This window comes from Oratosquilla oratoria, chromosome 4 (genome assembly GCF_046742065.1).
Source record: "Oratosquilla oratoria isolate Oo_2021 chromosome 4, ASM4674206v1, whole genome shotgun sequence".
Taxonomy (NCBI): Eukaryota; Metazoa; Arthropoda; class Malacostraca; order Stomatopoda; family Squillidae; genus Oratosquilla; species Oratosquilla oratoria.
Genome location: NC_134780.1, coordinates 27,080,313 through 27,101,957, shown reverse-complemented (window position 1 = coordinate 27,101,957; position 21,645 = coordinate 27,080,313). Strand labels below are relative to the sequence as shown.

General features: G+C 38.1%; 2 protein-coding genes across 2 annotated transcripts in view; one reads left to right on the top strand and one right to left on the bottom strand.

Moving 5' to 3' along the window:
- LOC143024702 (uncharacterized) overlaps nt 1-13,166 on the top strand; it is a 41,993-nt gene extending 28,827 nt beyond the window's left edge. The window contains exon 8 of the mRNA XM_076183744.1: nt 1,501-13,166. Coding sequence (XP_076039859.1) covers nt 1,501-2,182 — 682 coding nt within the window. The 3' untranslated portion in view covers nt 2,183-13,166. The remainder of the gene's footprint in view (nt 1-1,500) is intronic.
- LOC143024703 (facilitated trehalose transporter Tret1-like) overlaps nt 11,095-21,645 on the bottom strand; it is a 33,242-nt gene continuing 22,691 nt past the window's right edge. The window contains exon 6 of the mRNA XM_076183745.1: nt 11,095-17,713. Within this exon, the coding sequence (XP_076039860.1) occupies nt 16,970-17,713 (744 nt within the window). The 3' untranslated portion in view covers nt 11,095-16,969. The remainder of the gene's footprint in view (nt 17,714-21,645) is intronic.

Sequence of the window (21,645 nt, the reverse complement as noted above, 5' to 3'; positions counted from 1 at the left end):
TGAGTGTTCCCACTTGAGTCACAAAAGGCGACTAAAACAGGAAGGAGGATAAGACTAGGCATCCTGAAACCCCAAAGGGGACATCCCCCAAAAATTCAAAGGCATAGGAGGATCTGGGGAGAGTTTTCCAATTAGAACAGTAAAGTTTGGGTCTTTTAATGTTTGTGGGTGTGGTTCAGATGAGAAGAAAGATGGATGCGTTGGTATTGAATGAAACTAAGCTGAAAGGGAGGGGTGAGTTTGAGTTTGGGAGTTTAGTTAGGAGGGTGTCAGGAGTGAAGTGAGGATAAGGGAGAGAAAGGTGACTATACTAGTAAGTGAAGAGGTAAGTAAGTGTGTGGTGGAGGGGAAGGAGGTTTCTTCAAGGTTGATATGGATGAAGGTGAAGCTGGGAAGGGAGATGTGGGTTTTTGTAAGTGCATATGGGCCTGGTAGTGAGAAGAGTGTAGAGGAAAGGGAGGCTTTTTGGATAGATCTAAATGAGTGCATAGAGGGTTTAGGCTTTGGTAGAATTGTATTTTGTACAGTTTTTAATCAGGTATGCCTATTTCTACTAAGGTTCCCACATTTGCTTATGTGATAAACTCTTTTGCAGTTGTGCTATCCCCTTGTCTACATAGTGTTGCATGGCAATAGAGTAAAATCCACTGATATACCATATACATCTAGGCCTTCATTCACCCTATCTTCCTGCCTCCCTGAAATTATACATCTTCTCAGTGTATCATCATTTTCTCTACATGTGCAAACCATCTTAGCAATGTTCTATTAATTTTTTATTATTTGCAATCTTTCACATTTTGTTCATATTCTCATCTTGTTTCACACACTCGTGTGACAATCCATGAATTTTCTTCCATCCAATCACTTAGTTTCAGCATCCTATCTGAGGCAGAATGAGGGGACTAGGGACCACCTTTTTTTAGTTTCCACTCACATAGAGATGAGGCAGAAAGTATGGCTCGACTCATCTGCCTCCCCATATAAGGGGGTATTAAGACCTATGTGTATGTACATTATCTTGGCATTCATTGCTTATTTCTACAATTCGGTCCTCCTTTTCACTGTACTGTTCACCATAAATACTTTGAATTCTGTAGCTTTTCCTCCCAATTTTTTTTTCTTAATTACATAAGCTGCCTTCCATGCCTTTCCCAGGTTTTGCTGCATATCATGTCCTATTCACTGCTCTGTCAATTCTCACCTCCTCCAGTTTTTGTTATTCATCTCGGTATTATGTACTTTTTGTTTTCATTCACTTTTCTCTTTCACTTTGTCTGTCCAAAGGTTCTCTCAAATCTGACAGTTGTCCAACAGTATCAATGAGTAGCAATATTGTATGTTTTATGTCCCAAGTCTTGCATCCTTCATCAAACTTTGCTTCTATTTTTATATATACCTTTTCAGTATTTATATATTTGTTAGTATTTTGAATATAGCTGAGATAGCTGTTGTATATAATCCCAATATTTAACATGCTTTGATTTGTTCTCCTTTCAGGCGCCTCACAAAGAAGCAGTGGTACTTTGATATGCTTCTCATATTCCTTGGAGTAGTAGGATCAGTAATTAGTCTTTGTGATTCACTTGGGAGAATGGGACAGGACCCAGCCGTTGATCTCAATGAGTTCTCACCATCACCTTATAAGAATGAATCACACTCTCCCATCCACCCTGATGATAAAGGAATTGTGGACAACATGAAGAAAGTAGTGTCAGAAATCAAACCAGGTAGTACAATATCAAGTACTACAAGTAAACAACTCTATAAAACTTTTAACATTGTTGATGACAAAGCACAGCTTATAAATAAAATTGACAATAGTGTAAACAAGGAAGAGGCAGTGCCTAAAGAAAACAAAGAAAATTTGACAGATATTGTGCAGGACTTAAGTGTGCCAGATGTAAATATAACAGATGATAGTAATAGTAGTATTGTTAGTAATAATGATAATAATAATAGTAGTGGTAGTAGTAGTACTAGCAATAATGAAACTAATAGTGGTAGGAACAGCCAAACTGGGGAGTCCAGTAGCCCTGCTGCTCCTCAGGAAGCATCTGAAGTAATTGCGAGCAATTTGACCGAGGGTGCTGCCGAGAGTGCCAATCAACAGGAGGCAGAACGTGTTCCAGAACCTCAGAAGGACGGAATGGTGAAAGTAAGAGAACATCCTAAAGCATGAATGTTCATTAAAAAATGCAATTGTATAATAATACTTGTTTATAAAGCTGTATTTTAAACTTACATTCAAGGTTCAGGGTGATTATTTATATTATTTACTGTGTAAAGAGGGAAGTGTTAATCGGCCCTTGATTGCCAAGAGTGGCAGTTATTCCTGATTTTTGTCATTTTGACATAATAGGAAGCTCAAATACTTGTTTATTTGGGCCAAAGGAAAGAACCAAGAGGGATTATCCTCGTTTGATTTGAATTATCTCAAACCCAACAAGCTCTACCAAACTTCAAGAAAGGATCTTCCTAGACTGGATGCAAGAAGAATGTACTTTTTTCCATTATAGAACTGTGTATGATGTTTCAAGTTGAAAATGGTTATTATTGATTTTTATGTTTTGATACTCAATGCTCTCTACCTGTGGCAGACTTCATGTTTTCTGCTCTAGCTAGCATTTCAGATTTCCACTAAGAATGGTGGACTTGTGACTGAAAGAGCTGAGAATCACAGAGACCTCCATAAGTCACTCCCATAACTGAATGAAATAGTCAGACATTTGACAGAACAAAATTGTAGGGTATTATATCTTTGGTGGAGCTAGAACCATTTGTTGAGGCAGATACCTTGGCAATTTTACTCTGCTTTAGGTTAGAGCCAGATCTAAATATGGTCCACTCAGGCTTGGTTTTACCTCTCGGTGTAATAAAAATTGAATTAAAAATTTTTGCAACAAATTGAGGTGAATCACGTCGAAGGTGTTAAGAACATCAATCTTAAGTTGTGAATTTATAAGTCATAATGATAGCTATGTAATGTGGTTATTGTAGCAGATTTGAGAAATTCACTGGTGAGAGAAAACTAGGCTGTGGGAGCTAATGCGAAAAGGAACCCAGCAACAGTAATGCATCGCTGCTCAGTGGCTGGTTCCAACAAATGTTTGTGGACAGTGGGAGGTATTGAAATTGTGATCACCTCTGTGTGTGCATATCTCTGTGAACACCATGGTGCAGTATGGATTCTGTTGTGGCTAGTGCCAACTAATTTTAGTCAGCTGAGAGTTGAAACTGACAATATAAGGGTCTTAATTGAGATCTTGTTCAGGTCACAGACCACCACCCTCAGATGCATAATATTGTCATACACAGCAACTGAATCTATATGGACTCGTGTGTTATTGAAGGTGTAACATGATTAACTCAAAATTATTATTGTTGGCCATACGTCTTTATAGAGTGTGGAAAATGTGAAAGTTAATAGTGTTTTTTTTTTTTTTTCTCCAATTTAATTTGTTTCAGGTCTATACAGTTTCCTTTTTTATAAAAAATAATGTTGTATTGATTATTAGCAATTTTTTTAAATCAGCTGGGTATTAGATATCTATGAAGTTAGTTACCTTGAATAGCAATTAAATTAGCAATACAACATCCCCAAAGATATGAAAAAAATTTTGCCGAGTACTTTTAAAAAAACTGTTGTCGTAACAACTCCTCGTTAATAAAGGAGTATAAACATGTAGGCAATGAATTTTAAATTATTTATTTTATATTTCTTGTACATTTATCATTGATAAGAGTTACAGTATTTTTTTAATTTCCCATGCAATAGATTTATAATGTATAGAATACAGCTCATTTATTTTTTAGCAAGAAACTAGGTTAACTTGTTTTTAAACTTGTTCATTTTAGTTGTCAAGTGGCAGTTCATACAGGAATTTTATGTTAGTTTGAAAATAATAATTGTTGCCTTAAGTTTCACTGTCTGAAAGCCCACATCTCCACAGGCAGCATACCTAAAACTGTCCCATAGCTCTCTTTGGGGAGAAACTTTAGACTGCTATCTGTGTTCCATAAGTGTGGGACTGTCTTTTTCACCAGATTGTAGGGGTAGGAGGAGGGAAGCAGTTAACAATCGCCAACCCTCCTCGTGTGAAAAGGTGGAAGGACCACAGTTGAAGTCAATAAACAGAAATCTTGGGCCTGGTCTGAAGACTAAGCCCCTCAGAACCACACCTGTGTAAAAACACTTATTGGAATAACAGTGGAAATTGTGTGTAATAGAAAGATACTGGGTCCAGTTCAGAGACTCAATGGGGCTATACCTGGTATTGGAGGTTGTTGATTGGCTTTGTATTCGAGTGGTGGGGAAATTGCCTTTCCAATATCCAATCCATGCAGGTGCCCATTGCCAAAAACTTGAGAATGAATGAGCAGAAAAGGACCAGTGATTTGTCAAGTTTGTTGTGCTTGTGTGCAAAGTGTACATGCAGTGGTCTCAAAATGCACATTTTTTTGGTACATTCTTTACTGGTGCAAATAGTGTGCAATGGTAAGTGCTAAGTATGATCTTGTGTTCAGGTGTTGTAGGTTGTGCAGAAACTGTTCAAGCAATTTGTTACTTACATAGGTTTGATAATTTTCTTTTAGTTTCATAACCCTTTGGCTGCCATATCAAATATCATGTAGATTTGTCTGTTTGAGAAGATGAAGAAGATCAGAGAAGGAGCTAAAAAAAAAGTGGAAAGGGTGGTGAATGGGAGTGGAGTATGTGGGGATGAAATGGGTGGGAGTGGATTTATGTCTTTGACTTTGGCTACCTCCCTTGTAAAGAGGAAAAGCTGCTGGTATATATATGTATTTACCTATTTAAAAAATCTGCCTATCTTTATAATTGATATATCTGTCTTTGTAGAAGGTGGTGAAAAGTATACACCAGAAGGCATATAAGTTTGACCAAAGCTGTCATCTTTGTCCTGCGCACTTGGACTGTTGGGCGGGTAAATCACTGCTAGGAATTGAGGAGAAGTGTGGAATTTCAACCCACAGCTAGGAGGATATGGGACTTGTATGCTTTCAATTAATAAACTCGACAGTCCTGAGAGTAGTTTATTGCTTAGAAGTAAAAAGAACAATGAAAGGATGTAATAAAGCTTTTCACAAGAATTCATGGCACTTATTTTTCAGTTTGCAATGTATTGTGGTATGGGGAAACCAAATCCATTTTAGGAGAATATGCTCAGTTAATGTGTGATGTCTCCTAACCTATTCAGCACTGTCATATTATGTAGATAGTTCCATTGAACAGCAGACAGTGTTGGTCAGTTTTACCAAATATCAATTTCTAGGAAACTTGGGTGTCTTGCAAGGGAATGACCCAATGTCAAACCATGTTCCTTGGCTCAGGGCAGGTTCTTAAGACTGAAGGGGGTAGAAGCCATCTTCATGCTGAGGTCTTATACAAAATTAAATAAATTTGTCATGCGTTTATATGAAAAGTTTAATCAAACATTTCATATTGTTAGGTGGATGTTGTCTCAAGGATGAAATGTGAGTAGGTGATATGTGAATATTGTTGGCAATTATTAAGTCATTATTAGTGTTGCTTCAAGGAGGATGAGGGTGTAGAACATTAACTAGCCAACTAGACAGTGGGAATGCAATGAACACTATTAGTTGAATAATGTATGTGTCTGGCAGTGTGTATACTAAATTGTTAAATGGTCACCATTATCTTGAAAGGTTTTTTATTTAATTTGATTGCTTCAGCTTAACATAATGAATTTCCATTTCAGATAGGGCCAGGTTTATAGTTTTGTTCTGAATACCTTCAGCCAAAGGGTTAGGAATTCATGTTCACTTTTTTTGTATGTCATTTTGGTCTATGTACAGAGATGTGAATTCAAGGCCAGCTCTTTCTCCCACTTAATACTAATAGCAAGTCGTCTTCTGTAATAGTTCCAGATATATATATATATATAGATATTTTTTTAGAATAGATCTTTTTAAAAGTCTGAAAAACATAAACTTTTTGGACTTGGACAGCAATGGTAGCCTAAAAGTTAATTTGCAATTTGGCAATTTAGTTATTGGTCTTGCCACAATTGTTGTTTCACATGTGAAGAGTAGTAGATGAGAATATGTAAGACCTTTTGTTAACCTCATCAACACTGTGACATGTTTAATAAGTTATGTTATGGCCATGGGACCGATGTCAGGCACCTGCAAGTAGTAGTCCTATTAGAGAGAGAACTATCACCCAGCTGCTCATCTTCAGAACCTATCAACACCCTCACTTTCATCAGGAGGTGCATCCTCAAGGAGCTGACATTCAGTCTCTAGTCCCGACTGAAGATCTTTTTCCGTTAATGTCAGCTGTATTTTCTTTGCCTTTTCACATAAGGAGACTTGATAACTGGTGATTGCTTCCCTACTAAAACTAAAGCCAGTGACCAAGAAATGTACCCCACACTGATACAGCACAGACAGCAGTCCAATATTTCATCCCAGAGATCTTAGGAGAGGCCCAGGGACCACTGCCAGCCACTGTGAGGCTGCAGCTTCCCAGTCATTGAAATTTAAGATTATTATTTTCACTATTATTATTAATAATAGGATGAAAAATGGCTTTGAGTAAGAGGGAAATGTCTGTTGAGCAGGGAAGGGATAGGGGTGAGTGAAGAATGGTTGTGTATGGATGATATTTTGATGCAGTCCAAAGGGATTTCTGCATGGAAGGATGAGGGAGGGAGGGTTTCTGTTCAAGTGAAGCAGCCCTGCTGTGGATGTACTGTGTCTTCCTGCATTGCTTCTCTCCCAGGCAGTGGACAGGAAACAGAGATGACCCTTCATCTATGAGGAGCTTAGATGGGAGGGAAACCAGTGTGGTGGAATGGGTGGGGGTGGGTGCATGCATTGATTGGCTACCTCCCTTATAAGGGGGAAGAAGCCCTTGGTATATGGATAGATAGATTATTAATGGCCATTGAAATGTCATTGTCACTGAGGGGTTAATGGAACCAAGACTGTAATATAGTTTAGAAATTACTGCAGTCAATGTGCTTTCTTTTTTATTTGAAGCATTTTTGAAATTATGTAGACATATTTGCACATTAGAACCAGAGGGAATGTATTCTTCCCCCTTGAAAGAGAAATGTGTTCCTATAATGTTATTTCAGGTTGGATACCTGGAAATTTAAGCCTTCTATTTGAAATGTAATGAATTTTAGGCAGAGTTTCCATTTAATTTTATTAAAAAAAATTCATTATTGCTTAGTTTAGCAACTTAATCCCAGCAAGCTTGAGATGTAATGTCTCTCCATTTGCAACTAAATGCCCCAATGCTTTTAGTTGCATGCAGTAGTACTGTTATGGCAAGGGAACAGCCAGGATCTGCCTGCTGCTCATAGTGTTTGGATCTGATAAGTTTCTATATTTGGTATCTTGGGTTGAAGTTAAGTTGGTGGTAATGGTGATGATTTAGTCTTCCAGTGAGGGAGACCCATCCTAACTTACCTTCTCGTTTCCACCCCACCCCATCTGCTTGGGTGTCATTATCATGTGATTCTATTTAGCTAAGGGATGGACAACAAGCTAAATGGAATGAAAGTTTTCATTTGTTGAGATGCTCTTTGGTGTAGCGTCCATCACTTGGCTAAATAAAGGGGTGTGGCATTTGCCAGAACATTATCAATTCAGTCTTTTACAGTTGAAGGGTTAGAAGGATAGGTAGTAATACTGTACAGTTGGTCCATTAATCATCATCATTATCATTTCTCAACATGACTTTGAGTAACTATTGGATTGCAATAAAGGGGAAGAGTTGCAAGAGATGAATTATTGTTTACAGTATTAGTACAATGGTTATTATTTTAATATTGTTAATATGGTTTCAGAGACACTATGATTGTACGGTGGCACTTGATGTGTCTACCAAACTATTTGTCTGGAAAGCATAATGTCAATATGTGAAGGAACTCTGAGATAGCTGTGAGTGCCGTTGCAGGTTATACTGTGGTTTTTAACCACTTCAGCACAGACTTGCCCCGAGCTGAGTAGAATCATTGGGCACTCATTAGAATGCGTAAAGGATATCTGCATAGCCTTGACCCTATCGGCAATCGGTTCCGAAGATCAGGTACTGGCCCTGTGGGGTTACACTTCTAGATGGAGGTTGTAGGGGAGTTGAGGTATTCTGGACATTTTATTTGGTTATCCTGTAGTGACATGCCAATGGGGATCCACCTTCCTTCGATCATCTCAATGTTTCCATGCAAAGGCTCATCTCATTGACACCTTTGAATCCTACCCCCAACACACACACACACATACACACTTCCACACAATTACCTTCTGAACCAGATATTGTGAACAAAATGGAGTATAAAACACTAATTGGAAAAAGTGACCATATACTAATAGAGTTTGAATTAAAAGAACAGAACAACATAAATAGGGGAGACGGGACTGCTCGGACAGACAGTCTAGGGAATGACAACAACAACAACAACAACATAAATAGGAATGATAAACATAGAGAAGGAAGATTTATCTACAACAAAACGGACTTTGTAGAACTAAGGAAATTTTTCCAAAACACAAATTGGGATAAGTTCTCTAAAGAGGGAAGACAAATGGCTTATATTCAAAGAAAAGTACAAAGAAGGAATTAACAAATATGTACCAAAGAAAGAAACAAAAAGAGATTTATATATAAAATGTTGGTTCAACAAAAGATGTAGCGAGGCTAAAGCCAGGAGAGACAAAGCCTGGAAAAAATGGAAAAAAGACAGAAAAACATCTAAATGGCAAACATATACTAAACTTAGGAACGAATATGTAAATATACACAGGAAAGAAAAAAGAGAATATGAAAGGGATATCATAGACAAATGTAAGGATCAACCAAAAATCTTTTACAGATATATAAATGACAAACTAAAGGATAAGCATGATATAGTAAAATTCCGTGAAGGAGATAAAGAATACATAGATGACACAGAGATGGCAGGAGTTATGATCAGACATTTCAGGTCTGTTTTTACAATTGAGAGCTCACAATCCTGGGAGGATGGACAACAAGAAAGATCACCTATGATGAAAGAAATAAAAATAACACAAAGGGAAACAAAAGACCAAATAAGAAGCCTAGATATCAGAAAGTCACACGGACCAGATGGAATTGCAAATTGGATACTAAAAGAGTGTATAGATTACCTGAAAGACAAAATATACAAGATAACAGACTTCTCACTCAAAGAGGGAAAGGTACCGCAAGATTGGAAAGATGCAAACATAGTACCAATACATAAAGGAGGAAATAGGGAAGATCCTACAAACTTCAGACCAGTGTCCCTCACAAGCACAGTAGCAAAAATATGCGAAAAGGTCATCAGGAACAAATGGACCAAACACTTGGAAGATAACAAAATAATAAACCCCAAACAATTTGGTTTTAGAAGTGGAAGATTGTGCACCACAAACCTGATCTGCTTTTACTCGAGACTAATTGAGATAATACAAGAAAGGGATGGATGGGCAGACTGCGCCTTCTTGGATTTGCAGAAAGCATTTGACAAGGTACCACATAAAAAATTAATAAGTAAAATTGAAAAAATAGGAGGAATTCAAGGCAAACTGTTGGAATGGGTGAAGGATTTCTTAACTGGGAGAAAAATGAGAGTGGTACTTAGAGACAAAAATTCAAAATGGGAAGATGTAAAAAGTGGCATCCCCCAAGGCTCTGTTTTGGCTCCTTTAATGTTTGCCATATACATAAATGATATGGATGAAGGAGTAAATTATTACATGAACTTTTTGATGACAATGCCAAATTACTCAAGAGAGTGAAAACAGAAGAAGATTGCAGATCGCTGCAAGATGACCTGGATAAAGTATGGGAATGGAGCTGGAGACACAAGATGAACTTCAACCTCAAGAAATGTAGCATAATGGAATGAAGAGGTAAAAATAGAGTTTCGGGAAATTATACAATTGGAAATAAGGAAGTCAAAAAAGTAAACTCAGAGAGGGACCAAGGAGTAATCATCTCAAGTGACTTGACACCTGACAAACATGTAAATAAATTATTTGGAGAGACTTTCAGCTTATTAAGATCAATGAAAGTGGCCTTTGATTACATGGATGAGGAGATGGTTAAGAAAATAATTGTTACACTGATAAGACCGAAATTAGAATATGCTGTATCTGTGGGCACCTACAACAACAACAAAAAAAACAAGAAAATTAGAAAGAATCCAAAGAGCAGCAGCAAAAATGGCACCCACACTATCAAATCTGACATATGAACAAAGATTGGAGAAATTACAGCTGTGAACACTAGAGCAGAGAAGGGAAAGAGGCGATTTGTTGACCATTTTCAGAATTATGAAAGGAAGGGAAGTTCTTGATAGAGACAACCTATTAAAATGGGACAAAAGAGAAACAAGAGGACATGAAAAGAAACAAAAGAAAGACAGTTACAGAAGAGACCTGAAAAAAAATAGCTTCCCACAGAGTGATCGATATCTGGAACAAACTGAACAGAGAAACAGTGAATGCCAGAACTATACACTATTTCAAGAATAAACTGGATGTGGAGAGATACGAAAACGGGTCACTACAAGCATAGCTCCTGTCCCGTAAAATATAACTGGGTAAATACAATCTTATCCCACTATATGCAACATAAAACACTTTTCTAACCAAGCATCTACAATAGCCTAATGCCAACATACCACTATACAAAATTACATGCATATAGGTGGTAGAATTCAATTCAGCAAAGGAATCACTCCCAAAATAGACAAGAATGGCACTGGTGTGCCTGTATTGAGGTCACCACCCTGCACTAGAACAGTACCAACATAGAATTAACCTAGCAAAAGACCAATTGTGCAAGATGCAAACACCACACAGAAAACAAAGCACACACGATACTATATTGCCCATCACTTAATTATAGAATCTCTTTACTGAATGATTTTTACATTGAACCAGTATCTGGCTGGTTTCTGCAGGAGGTGGGGGCTAGTCTCCTGCAAGAAATGACTCGCCATTCCACTCCTACAAAGTGGGAAGTGAGAAACCCTGGAAGGGCAAGACCTGTCAGTTGCAGGAAGCCACCAATTTTTTCTCTCTCGCTCTTGCTCTCTCTCGCCAATGTTTGGGTTGCCTGGCCAGGGCTGTCAGGAACCAATGCAAGAAGCATGTAGTGGGTCTTGGAAATTGAACTCGGAAGAAGCATGTAGTGGGTCTTGGGAATTGAACTCGGAACCACCTGCAAGAAATAATAATAGTAGTAATTGTTGCCTCTAGTTTCACTGTATGGAAAACCAGCAACAGTCTTCGGGCCCTCCCACAGATCTCTGGAAAGGAACTTTGGAGACCTAACAACCAGTGATTCCCTGTCTTGCTACTATAAATAAGTGTGATGGAAATAGTCTTACATTAATACAACACGAACAACAGTCTGTGTTATATTGTTATAAGACTGTTTACTGTGTCAGAGGCTGAAAGTAGGAGGGAAGCAGTTGCCAATTGACAACTTTTATGTGTAAAAATGGGTTAAAAGTAGAGTTGAAGTTGATAGAAAGGTCTTGGGCCCAGTCTGGAGACCAAATATCAGGTCCCCAGGTCTGCAACTCCTGATGGAGGTGAGGTGGTTGATGGATTTTGAAAATGGGCACCTGTGATGTCCATCTTGCAGGATCACCACGTGCAGTCATTGGTCCCTCCTGCAAGAATGAACTGGGGTAACAGATTGATTCATTGATGAGCAAGGGGTCATGTCTTTAGCCAAATAAAATTCTGATGTTAGCCAGAACAAAATTTATAGTGTAGGAGTTATTCTGTTGGAGTTACTGAAATTTTGTGACCAAAGTAAACCAAATTCACCACTTATTGTAATGCACAGGTCCAATAGATTTGGAATATTTGAAGCAATAATTGAATATCTGTATTCTCATTGTTTTACATACTTGTAATAGTGACCAGCGTGGGGGGTTGAGAATGCTGATTTGATTAGGTTATTAAATTCTTTTTTAACCAATACTAGAATGCTGCCTTCATTATAAACCTGCGCTTATTTCATAGGGTGTATACCTTGAAGAACCCTTTTCCTAGTTTTTAAAAAGTAGTCAGAGTTTAGCTTTTCTTAGTCTTATTGAGGGAAGCGTATCATGGAATAAATACATTTGAATGACCGAATTGTTAGCACACCAGAATTGTGACACTCTTAGATTAGTGGCAGTGATTAAATTGTGTTAGGGTAGGGCTGTTTACAAAGGATTCTGATTTTTCATTGTAGTGTCTTGACAGTTGTTATTATCTCCAATGGGTACACCTTGCAGCAGTAAACTAGATCCTTTCACATAAGTTGCATAGTTAACGTCATCATGAAAGCTGCATACTGGACTATTATATGGGTTCATGTCCACTGTTCCTAACTGCAATAACTAGGATTTTGTGTTCTTTCCAGAGGCATCTAGACAGTGATTTTTTTTTCTTCCAAAACCTATGTTAATGCATCTGAAAATCTCATGATTATAATAAAAAGGTTCAAGGCAGCCCCAGTTGGTGATATTGACTCTTAAAGAGGATTCATTTTCTCAATATCTGAGAAGGTTACCATTAGTTTTCCAAGTTTAGAAAGCTAAAGGTATGAAATAAAATCAAAGTCTTATTATATAAGATCTAATGTATACATACATGAATATAGAAATGAATACTTACATATTATATATATATAAATATATATATGTTTTTTTTCAGTGAATAGTTTCTCTGACAAATGCACCTCAAATAAGCTTCATATCTTTAAAGTACAGGTCAGGCATTTGTTTGATGAAATGTTTATAATCAACTTGATGCAGATAGTATGTACAGCCTTTCCACCATACTGTTATACTCACTTTCTTTGGACAAATGGTATTGCTTTAGATTTGAAGTATGTACATTGTTGGGTGAATAGGTGAAACCAAGTCTGCCTGCCTTTTCACTTCAGCTTTGAAATCCTTGAGTGAAAAGAAAGGTGATCATTTTGTATTAGAGCATGTCTGTTATGTCCAGGTTTGGTGCAATTGAAGTAACCTGATTAGTGTTGTTTCAAACAGAAAATTTTCTGCTGCTCCAATTGTGAGGAGTTTATTTACATTGAATTTTATCTATTTTGTAAAATTTTGTTAAGTGTTGAAGGAAAATATAAATGGCTCTTTCATTATTTTTTTTTGTTTTATTTCATGTTTTCCTTTAAGTAATATTTATGTTGTTGATATCATTGTTATAATTATTATTATTATCATTAGGCCAATGGAGGCAAAGAAACCATGAAGAAATTAAGGGGATAATAGCAAACATACAACAGGAAGAGATATAGGCAGGCCATGTGGTAAAAATGAATCAAGAAAGGAATCTGTACCAAGTTTTAAGTGGGACAGTTCTAGGAAGGAGACCACTAGGAAGACCCCAATATAGATGGAATAACATTATCTAATTCTTAGATTCTAAGATGTCAAATAACATGTGGAAAACTTAGAGCAATAGCAGGAGATCACTAACAACAGATCAATGGAGAGCCTTGGTGAAGGCGGTCATGGGACGTCAGACCCGAGTACTGCAGGAGTAAGAGAGTATTTTATTATTATTCCACTTTACAAGGGAAAAGGGGACAAGTGTGAGTGTAGTAGTTTCAGAGGGATTAGCTTCTTAAGTGTAGTTGGGAAGGATTATGGGAGGATCTTGATTGAGAGGATTAGGAGAGGAATAGAGGGAGTAATTTGTGAGGAACAGTGGATTTAGGATAGGTAAAGATTGCGTAGATCAGGTTTTTGTGGTAAGACAGATATGTAAGAAAGCTATAGGAAAGGGTAAGGATGTGTTTTGGGCTTTTATGGATTTGGAAAAGGCTTATTACAGGGTAGACAGAAAGGCATAGTGAGAGGTTTTGCAAATATACGGGATAGGAGGAAAGCTAGGAGCTGTCAAGAGTTTTTACGATAGTAGTAGAGCATGTTTCATGATTACAAATGGAGAGAGTGAGTGGTTCGAGGTAAAGGTGGGACTTTGTCAGGGATGTGTTATGTCGCCCTGGCTGTTCAACTTGTACATGGATGGGGTGGTGCGGGAGGTAAATGCAAGGATGTGGTCAGGGATTGGAGATGTTTAAAGAAAAGTGGGAGGTGAGCCAGCTGTTGTTTACAGATGACACTGTGCTTGTAGCAGGATCAGAGGAGGGATTGAGGAAGTTGGTGACAGAATTTGGGAGAGTGTGTGAAAGAAGAAAGCTGAAGATAAATGTGGGCAAAAGTAAGGTGATGAGATGTACAAGGCAGAAGACTGGAAGTGAGCATTAAAGGAGAGCTACTGGAGGAAGTGGATAGTTTTAGATACTTGGGTGCGAATGTGGCAGGAAAGGGTGGCGGTGGAGGTTGAATGTAGATTGAGAAAAGCTACTAAATGCCTTGGTGGATTAAAAAGTGTAATGAGGAATAGACATTTGGTAATGGATGCTAAGAGGAGATTGTATGAAGGAGTGATTGTGCCAACAGCACTGTATGGGGCAGAAATATGGAACATAAGAGAGCAAGAGAGAAGGAGTTTGAATGTATTTGTGATGAGGTGTCTGAGAAGTATGATGGGGGTTATTAGGCAGGATAGAGTGAGAAATGAGGAGAACAGGGGTGGTGAGGGAGTTGGGAGAAAGGGTGGATGAAAGAATATTGGGATGGTTTGGACACATGGAAACAATGAATGAAGAAAAATTAGTAAAAGAGGTATGGAAGGCAGATGTGGAGGGAGTGAACATGAGGGGGTGACCTAGGATGAGATGGATAGATGGGGTGAAAGGGGCTTTGGGGAAGAGGGGAATGCCTGTTGAAGAAGGATGGGAGAGGACAGAAGACGGGTGAATGGAGAATGGTTGTACATGGATGATGATGTGATGCATGAGGTGGAATGGATGGGAGGTGAGATAGTATGTGTGAGAAAAATTTGATGCAGCCTGAAGGGATTTCTCCCCGTCTTCTCCTTTTCTGCATGAGGGGATGAAGAGGGGGGTTGCCAGTTTAATGAAGCAGCCTTGCTGTGTATGTGCTGTGTCTTGCGACACTACTTCTGACCCAGGATAGTGGACAAGATGCAGGGATGACCTGTCATCCAGGAGGTGCCAAGATAAGAGGGAGGGTGGAGGGGAGTGGAGTGTATAGGGATGGAATGGGTGAGAATGGTTTTTATGCCATTGTTTTTTGGCTACCTCCCTTTTAAGGGGGAAAAAGCATTTGGTATATGTATGTATGTTATTATCATAACTATATTCAGCATGAGGGGATGGAGAAGGGGGGTCACCGATTAAATGAAGTGACCTTGCTTTGGATGTACTGTGTCACACTGCAATGCTTCTGACCAAGGGCAGTGGGTGGGAGACAGGGATGACCCTTCATCCACAAGGAGCTAAGATGAGAGGGAGGAAAGGGTGATGGATGGAAATGGAATGGGTATATGCTTTTTGACTTGGCTAACTCCCTTGTAAGGGGGAAAATGCCCAGAGTATATAGATAGAAGGAAACAAATGGGGGCTGGATAGGAGTGGAGCAAGTAGGGGTGGATGTATGCCTTGGCTGACTACCTCCCTTATAAGAGGAAAGAGGCCCTTAGTATACAGATAGATAATTATTATTATTATACATGTACCAAAACCCTGGTCCCCAAATCAAAACACACAGGATGTGTGTATGTAAGAGAGAGAGAAATGTGGGGGAGAATCCTCACTTCACAAATAAGCTAACTGGTAGGTGTGAGCTAGTGCCTGAATAACTGATGCTTATATTTGGATGCTGTAATAAATTTTTTTTATATACTAATATTACCTTTGTTCTTCCCATTTACCACCTTCATTAAAGTATCACAGTGTGTGATGGTGGGGGTATCAGAAGGTGATTTCTACAAGTCTCTAATTATAATATGCATGTGGACAGTACAAGACCAGTAGTCACTTCGTATCAGGATAGCACAGCAGTAAAGCTAAGTAACCACTTGCCCATCTGAACAGCCTTGTTTAGGATTCACTCTGGCACCCCACAAGGGGAAAGTGTCCTTCCACTCTATAGGGGGGACGGCCAAATGAAAGCACTCACCCTACACCCATCCAAAACCAATTTGTTGTCCCTCCCATCTTAGCACCTCATGGATGAAAGGTTATCCCTTGCCAGGGTCAAAGGCAGTGCAGCAAGACAGCACTTACACAGCAGGACCTGACATCCAAAACTGGTTTACACCCTACCAATTCATGGTATAGTGATTCCCATCCCCCCTCGTTACTTAAAACCTGGTTCTCAGAAAATAAGATTGCACATCATAATTTCTTGCCAGCCGCATTCCTTTGTGCTGTAAGTTGTCTTGGACCCTTAGTAGTTGTAATTTATAGTATGCTGAGAAGCCTGTTGACATCATGGAGTGTCATGACATTGAAGCACCCTTTACAGAGAGAATGCACAGTATGCTGGTCTCATTCTGGCGTGAATACTGACCCACAGTAATTATGGCCAGTGTCTTTGGATCTGCAGTAAGTACCAGGAGCAGTCACATAACAAAGTATGTATATATATTAATTGTGTTGGTGTATTGAGGAACCCTTGTTGTACATACTTGTAGATGAATCTGACTGGTTCAATTTGAAGGACCCTAAAATAATATTCTTTTTCAACAACATAAATATCCTTAAGAACTGCATACAATATCACAATTGTGTGAGTGATGAAGTGTTTGATACTGTTCATGGAATTCCACGATGAGTTTTAGCGTAAATAACAACCTGAAAAGAATCTAACACTACTGTTTACAAAAAATACTATATGATTAATCACAGGATCCAAAATGGACTCAAACTCATATATAACTCTGAGACACTGAATGAACTAAAATAATAATGGTATTCATATGAATTACATCCAATTCCTGTCCAAAGTTCTGTCATAGTTAACAGGTTTGTTTGTAATTACATTACAAAAATATTCCATGGTACATTCTATCAGAATTTTGTCCGTTGGTCTTCACAGTGGATGATTTCTATGTTACCTTTGTGAAACTCATTCCCATTTTGATGAGATGGTTTACTTATAATACTTATTTCGCCATTATTTTTGGGCTTGATGAACAAGTTCTGAAGCTCCACGAGACTACGACCTCGAGTCTCGGGGACTTTCCACCAGAAGATGAACATTGACATAGCGTTGAAGGCAGCGAAGAGGAGGAAGGTGTAGCCCCATCCCATGGCTTCCACCATGGGGAGGAAAGTCAGAGAAGCCACAAAAAACAGGGCAAAAGTGATGGTCACACAAATAGAGACTCCGATTGACCGAACGGGCGTTGGGATGATCTCGCTCGTCACAAGAGGCATGAGAACACTTGGGCCTGTCCCTTGACTGAGAACGAAAATTATCAGAGATGCCATGATGATCCAGTTGGGGACGGTGGGAATGATGAAAGAGATGCCGCAGAGGACTAGGGACAAACTGCAGATCAAGGAGGCCCCCAGGTACAAAGGTCTTCTCCCGATACGGTCAACTGCAGCAAAGGACAGGAAGCTGGCCATGAGACGGGCTACTGCCAGTAAAACGGTGCACGTGAATGCATCCAGCCCAACATCCGCTTCATCAAAGATAAACACAGCATACTGCATGACAACACCCATGCCACCCATCAACAATGCTGAGTTCACAGAGATCATGATCAAAATTGGCACGTAGTTACTTGACTCCTTCAGAAGCACAAACTGAAAGCATGAAAAATTCAGATGAATAAGATGATGCAGTGGATTAAGTAGCATTGGGTTGCATGAATCTATTGCTATACAGACGCTCCTCTACTTACGTTCATTCGTTTTACGTTTTTTCGATTTTACGTTTGAACTGACTGTAATTTTTTTTTTTTTTGAGTGAATTTCTTAGTTTAGCGCGCTCTCCGTAGTTCAAACGATACTTACGCATGACGCTGCGTCCATTGTTTACATGACACAAACGTTATAAGTATTGTGAGAATAAACACCTTGTGAGATTGTGAGAATAAACACCTTGTGAGATCGAAACCTTTATTAGTACTACGTTTCGCTTGTTACAGCTTTTTCAAGTACAGACATGACACACACTCTGAGCACATATAAGCCAACAGGGAAGGAACTGGGAGAGGTTATCAGGGAGGGGTGGGTGGTAGGTGGAGGGGGAGGAGGGGGACGGGTGGGACTTGGTGGAGACAAAGGAGGACATATGTTAAGTTTACAGGTACGAATATTGCAGAGGACATTACATAATAAAACTCTACGGGAATGAAACATACAAAATAGGAGTAACCGAACATTTCGATTAATCGGACATTTCTAATCCTCCTTGGAGTTCGTATAAGTGGAAGTTTACTGTATTTTACAATGTTATGTGTATAATTAATGATTTAGGGGTGTTTTATAAGATACGGTAATAGAATTTACGGATGTATAGTACAGTATGAACGGTCATACATTACTAGAACGTACAGTAACAACTTACGTTCATTTTCAACTTACATTCAGCCGTTCGGAACGTAACTAAAACGTAAGTTGAGGAGCGTCTGTATTGGTAAAATTCTTAAAAACATCTATTTTTGTGAAGTCTCTAAAAAAGATTCTATAAACAGACATACAAGGTGGATGTTCACTGGCTGAGCAGGTTAGAGCATCACTACTTGCAGTGGAGATTGAGGTGGTGACAGTAGTTCGAATTCTGCCACCAGCAAGTTGGACCAAGGGCATGGTTCATTAGATTCCATGCTACAAAGTCCTCTGTAAGGGGTAATGTCCTAGACTCCTGATAGGAGGAGTTCATAACATTGAACTAAATCATCAATACAAAGTTCACCCAGTCATTGCTCTCCTGTATCACATCAATCACTCTTGGATAGAAATTCAACAACTTTGAACCATTTATCTTTGTTGTTCTCTGAATTCAAATTGGTTCTATTCCTCTTCCAAGTATTTTGTCCCTTGATTTAAAATAACAATTACTGGCAGAATGATCAGAGTAGACATCATGTGAAGATAGAACCTTTATTAAAAGTAAAACAGTTTGCTTGTTGAAGCTTTTTCAAGTACACGTGTGAGCATGAAAAGCTTCTGCAAGCAAAACATTGTAATTTGATCAAGGTTCCATCCTGACATTTTGTTCCTTCACTGTTTTTCACAATTTTCTCATAATCTTAGGTATTATGTTTGTCAAGGACCCTGACATGGTGTCTGACATGATGTGTGATAATTTTGTCCCTTCACCGTCTTTCACAATTTTCTCATAATCTTGGGTATTACATTTGTCAAGAACCCTGATTTAAGTGTAGGTGGGTGTATAATTCACCATTGTTTTGGATCAAGTGATGGACCTGTGATTGACAGCTATTACCTTCCTGGATGAGAGTTCAGAGCTCAAATATGGACCATTTTATGGCCATAAGTGTGCACACACACACACAACTTCTTGCCCATCACCAGTATGTGTATTTACCTAGTTGTATTTTACGGGAAGGGGACCTATGCTCGTGGTGTCCCGTCTTCATATCTCATTTTATCTGAACTGTTTTTAAATTCATGAATTGTTTTTGCACACACCACTTTTTCATCCAACTTGTTCCAGATGTCTACTACTCTGAGGGGAAAGCTGTTCTTTTTCAGGTCCCCTCTATAACTGCCTTTCTTGATTTTCTTTTCGTGTCCTCTTGTATGTCTACTATCCCATTTTATTAGATCCTCCCTTTCAATAGTTTCTATGCCTTTCATGATTCTATAAATATCTATCAAGTCTCCTCTCTCTCTTCTTTGCTCTAATGTCTGTAGTTCAAGTTTTGTTAGTCTCCATATGATCGTTCTGAGAGTGTTGGTGCCAATTTTGTAATTGCTCTTTGTATTCTTTCAAGTTTTGTTATACATTTTTTTGTACTTGGTGACCACATCGTCGCTGCATATTCCAATCTTGGTCTCATCAAAGTAACTAGTATTTTCTTCATCATTTCTTCGTCCAGGTATGTAAATGCCACTTTGATTGTTCTTATTAAATTATAAGTTTCTCCAAACATTTTGTTTACATGTTTCTCATGTGACATATTATTCATAATAATGACTCCCAGGTCCTTCTCATTTTCTACTTTTTTTTATTTCTCCCAATTTATATGATCCCACTATTCTTTTTTAGCTTCTTCCAAATTCCATTATACTACACTTCTTGATATTGAATTCCATCTTCCACTTCCTCCTCCATTCCCATACTTTATTGAGATCACTCTGTAGCGACTCACAATCTTCTTCAGTGTTCACTTTTTTCAACAGTTTTGCATCATCCGCAAAGAAGCTCATATAACTTTCAATTTCTTCATCCATATCATTAATATATATAGCAAACATTATTGGGGTCAGAACTGTTCCTTGTGGAACACCACTTATTACTTCATCCCAATTAGAGTGTCTTACCGCTATTCTCATTTTTCTTTTTTGCAAAAAGTCTTCCATCCATTTAAGCAGTTTGCCCTGTATTCCTCCTTCAGTTTCTAATTTCTTAAGCAACTTCTTATGTGGTACTTTGTCAAAAGCATTTTTTAGGTCTAGAAATGCACAATCAGCCCATCCATCTCTTTCTTGTATTATATCTATTAGCCTTGAATAGAAACATATTAAATTGGTGACGCATGATCGTCCTTGTCTGAATCCAAATTGCCTTGGATTTAGCACGTTGTTATTTCTAAATACTTTACCCATCTACTTTTGATAATTCTTTAAGAAATTTTTGCTATTGTACTTGTTAGAGAGACTGGTCTATAGTTGGTAGAGGTCTTCTTTATTTCCTCCTTTATATATAGGTACTATATTTGCTCTTTTCCAATCTTTTGGAACTTTTCCTTCTTTCAAGGAACTGTTTATTATGCTTTGTATTTTGTCTGCCAGTTCATTCATGCATTCTTTCAAAATCCAGTTTACTATTTCATCTGGTCCATGCGATTTTTTTACATCAAGATTACTCAAGTGTTTCATTATTTCATTCTTTGTTATTTCTATATCTTTCATAGGGGGGACTTTCTCTTCCCATTCGACCTCTCCAGGTTGTATGTTCACCCTTGTAAACACCGATTTAAAATGCTTGTTCATAATTTCTGCCATTTCTATTTCCTCTGTGTATTCAACTCCTCCTTGTCGTAATTTCTCTAATTCTTGTTTGTTTTTCAGTTTGTTGGTTACAAATCTGTAAAATAGTTTTTGTTGATCTTTACATTTTTCTATGACATCTTTTTTCATATTTTCTCTTTTCCTCTCTGCACACTTGTACATATTCATTTCTATAGCTAGTATATATTTTCCATTTTTTAGGTCGTTTGCATTTCTTCCATTTGGCCAAGCTTGATCTCTTTTGTCTTTCAACTCCCTACAACTTTTGTTGTACCAGCACTTTACGTATTCTTTTTCTTTTTTTTATGTTGGGACATACTTTTCCACTCCCTTTTTATAGATTTTTGTCAAAATATTCCATTTCTCTTCCACTGTTGTTTCCTCTTTGTATATTCTTTCCCAGTTTTCTTTTTGAAAGAATTCTCTTATTTTATTAAAAAAGAAAAAAAAATCATATATCAATCTTCCTTTTCTATATTGTTCATTTCTTTTCATGTATTTTTCCTCATTTAGTTCCAGTTCAATCAGTATAT